At 33.5% G+C, this 5935-nt stretch overlaps 1 protein-coding gene across 1 annotated transcript; it reads left to right on the top strand.

The window, feature by feature from the left end:
* Positions 1 to 1908: 1908 nt before the first annotated feature.
* On the top strand, positions 1909 to 3254 carry LOC110026759 (transcription factor MYB101-like). The gene is made up of 3 exons (XM_020727860.1): positions 1909 to 2268; positions 2495 to 2859; positions 2989 to 3254. Exons 1-2 carry the CDS (start codon positions 1999 to 2001, stop codon positions 2852 to 2854), a joined length of 630 nt encoding a protein of 209 aa, XP_020583519.1. The 5' UTR covers positions 1909 to 1998; the 3' UTR covers positions 2855 to 2859; positions 2989 to 3254.
* Positions 3255 to 5935: the final 2681 nt, after the last annotated feature.

Below are 5935 nucleotides of genomic sequence, written 5' to 3'. Positions count from 1 at the left end.
CCAACAAATCCACTAAGGCAAAGAAGAATTACAGGTTTTTTACATTGAGGAATGAACATTCTTCTAGATCTCTCCCTCTCGAAACTACCTTGATACAAGATATAAGACTCCTCCCTCAATTCTTGAAGCCTCTCCCCTTCTTCTTATTCTTGGGCTGATTTTCTTCCTCTTCTTGGTCTTCTTGGTCTGATTTTTATCTTCCTCCTTGTAGTAGCATTGTCACTCTCTACAAGCCTCCCTCATCTATTTATAATAATAGATGAGGCCTCCCAAGTAAACCATAGAAGCTTCTAGGAAAATCACAAGTTTACCATTGCCTTAAATTAAGAACCATATTATAACATTATTTGTAACCAAGCACAACTCCTTAACAATCTATAGTATTTAAGCTCTTTGTTTTTTTACCGTTTGATAAATTTTAAGCTAGATCTTAAGTACCGTTCAAAATTATAGTTGTAACTACACCGAGTGGACTCGGTTATGACTCAAGCTTAGCTCGATAAGTGGCTCGCAGGTTGAATTCAATGAGCTAACAAGTCAAACTCAAGCTAGCCCTAACTCGTTTATAAAAAATATTGATTTAAAATATACTCAACATATATAAAACTTCAATACTTCATCAACAAATTATTAAAAATACCGCTCTTGAGCTTGGCCTAGCCAGTAGCCTAGCAAGATACCCTATTATATATATATATATATATATATATAATTTAATACTATAACATGAAAATGCAATAAAAATAAATAAGCTCGCACTCTAACAGCTAAGTTCTATAAGTTTTGGCTTATGGTGGAATATAACCAAAAGATAAAATAATGGAGAAGGGAGTACAAAAGATATAAATAGAATTGTTCTTTATTACAAAATTTACAGAAAACAGTTACAAGTCTTTATATAGAAGTATAGTAGGAGCATGCCTAACACAATAACTAATATATTCCATACAATAGGAGCTAACTTCCCCCTCAAATTTTAAAAAATATTACGTCTGGATGTGATGCGCTCATTAGGCGCGAGATTTTTTTTTTCCTTTCATGCATCTCTAGCATGACGATGTATTCGTTGTCCGGACGCAGCTTTGCAACTGAACTTTGAAAGGAAGGAATCATTTGAAGAAGAGATGAGAGTGATCTTTAAGTCATTGGAGTTTAGGAAACTTGTAGAGTTTATTAGAAGCAGGAGGGGAAGAGAAATGAGGAGGAGGAAGAAGAAGATGCGGCGGTCATTCAAGCGAGACCATGAAGGGAACATTCGAGAAGCAGAGAGTCTTCCAGCCTCACTTTATTGGAGGAAATGCCGTAGTTCAGGGTTCGAGGAAGAAGAAGGAGAGGAAATGGAAAAGGAGGGAGATTTTTCAGGAATGTTCCTTTCTGTACCATATAAGCTTTTGGCTAATTGTGATGAATAAGCAGCACAAGAATATAAGCACTGGAGTATAACCAAAAGTTAAAATAAAGAAGAGGACATACAAAAGATAGACATAGAATTGATCTTTATTACCACAATTTACAGAGAACAGTTAGAAGCCTTATATAGAAATATAATAGAATATAAATATCATGCGGAACGCAATAACTAACAAATTCCATACAATAGCTGCTGACACGTTCCAACCATGTAAATAATAAAAAAACAAAATAAAAAACCATGTAAATTCCCATTAAAATAAGAAAATGAAGTTGCTGCACAACAACCCCAAAGTTTCCAGCAGAATGTCCAAAAAGTAACGTTGCAGTATCAGCCGCATCACTTGGGCGGAAGTATCATCGTATTTAAAATATTCCGTCCAAATTGCGAAGACTTTCTATATAAATCCAGGTTCTTTCTACATACAGACACAGATAGCGAAAAAGAGTGCTCCAAAATCTCTTTTTTAATCTTATTGTCTGCGCTATTCTTTCGCTTCAATTCAAAGTTCAAGTCTTTCTTCAATTTACTTCTTTCTGATAATTTTTTGTCTGCATCTGACAACAGGGGTAACTGAATTAAGACTAATGGAAACTAGAAAAAGAGAGAAACGTCCATGGCGTTCTGAGGAAGATGAAGCTCTTCTCAGCTATATTGAAAGCCATGGATTGGGAAATTGGAATCTTGTAGGGAAGAATTCAGGGCTCTCTCGAGATGGCAGGAGTTGCAGGCTTCGTTGGCTGAACCAGCTGCAGCCTGGTCTTAAGAAAAAATTGCCCTTCTCAAAACAAGAAAAATATATTATATTTTCCATCCATGCTACTTTTGGAAACAGTTGGTCAAGAATTGCTAAAGCTGTATGTGCTTGATTTACTTGCAAGTTCTTCTTTTTTTCTGGCTTCATACTACACTTTTATTCTATAACCTTGATTTTTATGAATGACAAGGTACTACTTTGCAGGTTTAATTCAGCACTTTTTTAGAGTTTCAAAAATCCTTTTTTTTTTGTTGAATTTATAGTTATTTTATCAACTGAACTGCATTCATTTATATGGTCTGAAATATTCTACAAATCTTTTTCAGCTTCCCGGCCGAACAGACAACGCAATAAAAAATTTCGTAAACGGTCATATAAAAAAGTGCTTAAAGACAGGAACAATTCCTATTTATCCTCCACAAATCAACATAAAATATTCCACTGGAAGCTCTGAATTTTCTCATATTGTAAGTTCAGACATCCAGAATTTAGTAGTCCAGGAACAAGTGGACCTCCCTTCAATCCAAAACACAGAAGAGGATGCCGGAGATAGACTCGATTCCTATCTTCAGACTCTTCAAAGCTCAATTGAGTTAGTTCCACAGACTCAATTAGTTCCTCCTCTACAGGAATTTAACACAAGTTTCAACTCTGTTGTAATACAGCGATTATTCCATGGATTCTGATCTTGGTGAGCATGAGATATTTTTTTAAAATTTTTATATTTGTGATTGAATTAGCCTGAGCAAAAGTTGAGTTTTATCTTCATATCTAGTTCATGTAATCTAATAACGTATTGCCTTGGTTATCTTCTCTGCAGATTCTTACTTATCAAAGTTCATTTAAACTTCAGAATTGGGAGAAACAAGTCGTTTACTTCAATTTCTGCTTCAGGAAACTTGGGGAAAATTAGCAGTGGTGTTGTCGTATCTGGCTTAGCTACATAAAAAAAAGTTGTTTTTTGCAATATGCGTGTGGTTCTATAAAGTTTTATCCGGCGTGATGTTGTAGTGATATGCTTTTTCATTTCTGAAATTCTCTCTTTTGTCAACTCTGTTTATCTAAGAATATTTTTGGTATTTCATGTTGGAGTACAAGCAGCGAAAAAATTAATGGTGGATACAATTTCTTTTTTTCAATTACCTCACAAGTAGATTGGACAAGGAGAGTCTTTCTATTTAATTTTGGATGTTACACTTCCTTTCAATTTTAGCAACCGAATTTGGCTAGGGATTTCACCTTCTTAAGGATGTCGTATTCTAGGCCACAACATTTCCATTTGTAAGATTATAGCTTCAAATTTGAATCTGTTAATGCGTTTAGATGTTCTTGTGCAGGTTGATCCTAATGAGAATTTCATATTATTTCCTAGCTACACCAATTTCTTAATACTCATAAAATGTGACACCATGTCTTGTTATATGATAGAAACGTCCAACATGCAACCGGATTCCATATTTTGAGTTGTTGAGTGGGTTAGTTAGAAGTTAATAATGTATTAGCTCTTATGAACTCTCAACTAGTTTGGAAATAAGTTATCTCTCCTCTCAGTTCCTCTCATCCTTTTGCCTAACCAACCTTCTCTTTCTCATCTCAATTATATGTTTTTTCTTCTCCACATTATTTTTGACAACATACCAAATCACCATGACAAGAGCACAAAGCTTGATTTCAATGCACGTCCTCATGCTCAATATTGCATACCAACAGGTTCTTCTACACAAGAACCAAATCCTTGCCTTATTGGGTGTATGCTACAACACAATTGATTTCATTTTAGTCCTATTAATTTTATAATGACATTTCATTAGTCGCCAAATTAATCATCGAAGTTGAACTATCATGCTTCCTGATTTGAAGCTAAGATGAAATCTCAGATAATTTTTAAAACTTTGCATTCTAATGTGTGATAATATTTATATCTGATGCTAACTAGGGAACAAAAATTGAAGAGATGTGTGCTAAATTTGAATATTTTTTGAATAAATCAAGCTATTGGATTTCAAATTTGTCCATGCATGACATGGATTTAAAATTGGTTTCTATTATTGAATGTTAATAAAATATATTTAATGGATAAAGTAAGTGAATTACCTGGTTGGATTCTAGCTTCAACATATATAAAAGACTTGATATGATTTTATTAAAATAATCATTTTTGAAGCATAGTGACAATTCAAAATTTTCATGTTGTTTCATTAAAATTTTGAAGTACTCGATTAAATCCCAAATCAAAAAGAGGAAACTAATGAATTTGAGATTTTTTCAATCAATACTGATCTAAAATCGTGGAAACTAACTATACATAAAAACATGATTAAAAGCTTCTCGAATAGTTCGATGCATCTCGTACAACCCAATATACGTATATTGAACCCTAACATCTTAAAGGTGAGAAGCATTAACAATAGAGATTGAATAATAACATCATTGCTTATCATATAGTATGATTTATTCAATAGTTAAAATGTGCAGGAGCTGTATTGATTTTCATAGCTTCTCAACTATTTTTTATTGCTAATACCCAAGGTTTTTGTTCATAGCATATAAAAATCAAACTTATTATTTGCTCACAATAAATTGTTATAGAAATGGTGTAGCTTGTTTTTTGCATCAACTGTTGATGATTTGTCTTTCTTTAATTTCTTTTGTTGATTTCTTAGCCGAATTTGGTAATTGGACCATTTCTTGATGGTATGTGTTGAAAATTATGGTTAAAATATGTTCAAAGTTTAATTATTTTTTGTATTTTATTACACAAACTAAGTTATTTTTAATAGGCAATCTAATAGGCAGAAGATTCTAAGAGAAAAATTTCAAGTGCAACATTGTAGTACCCATTGTCGCAGTGCCACACGGAGAAAAATTGATGCAATAACTCAAAAGCACAATGCCGCATCTCTGTGTATAGAAAGCCACAATGCCAAAGGATAAGCACGACAATGCTTGGCCAGTAGCGTTGTAGCACTGATGATTATCAAATATGGGAGCAAATTGAAAGCTTGGTGCTATAGTGTTAGGTTTTATGACCACAATATTGGTAATCAAGCATCACTGCATTGGAAGAGAAAAGCAACATAAGGATCCATAAGTTTTAAGGCATCAAGCCAGAAAGCATATCACCTCAACACTTTATTTGAGTGTCATAGCGCTATCAACATCGTGCTACATCATCATTTTACAACATCACTACATGACGATCCAGATAGTTCTGCTTTCAAGCAATTTTGGAATATACATGGGAGTTACTCGACATTTTTCAAAACAGTTATGTTGCAACATTAACTGTTGGAGTTAATTATTATGGTAGTATTGTGTTAAAAGAGGAGTGAGCGTTTAGAGTGGACTTAGAAAGTATGGTAGTGTGTGGTTAAATGAGTAGTGCAAGTGGAGAAGGAAGTCAAAGGGAGAAGGCTACACAATGGAGGATTAGAGAGGGAATTAGATCCATGATATCAAATCAAATGATTATTTCCTTGCTTTACTTTATTTTTTTTTATATTTCCTTTTTTTTCTGATCGTATTGTATTTTATTCAAAATGTATGTGAATTAAAGTTTAAAACTCTGGATTTATGATAACCTTAAGGGTTTCTATGTGTATGTGTTAATTTTGTGAAAAAAATGCTCATGGTTTTATTTACCCAAGCTTCATTTAATACTAATTTGGCCATAAAACATAATGTTTCTATTAGGGCTGTCAAAACGGCTCGTTGTTCGCGAACAACTCGTGTTCGGCTCGTTAATTTCGTTCGATAAGTTAACGAGC

This window comes from Phalaenopsis equestris, unplaced genomic scaffold (assembly GCF_001263595.1).
Source record: "Phalaenopsis equestris unplaced genomic scaffold, ASM126359v1 Scaffold000400, whole genome shotgun sequence".
NCBI classification, from domain to species: Eukaryota; Viridiplantae; Streptophyta; class Magnoliopsida; order Asparagales; family Orchidaceae; genus Phalaenopsis; species Phalaenopsis equestris.
This window is presented reverse-complemented; position numbering and strand designations above follow the sequence as displayed.

What these genes read in the sequence shown, in the direction of transcription:
- LOC110026759 (XM_020727860.1), top strand. Translation starts at nt 1,999, where the DNA reads ATGGAAACTAGAAAAAGAGAGAAACGTCCATGGCGTTCTGAGGAAGAT. An exon ending in GGTCAAGAATTGCTAAAGCT is followed by an intron (nt 2,269 to 2,494) that starts GTATGTGCTTGA and finishes AATCTTTTTCAG; the next exon opens with CTTCCCGGCCGAACAGACAA.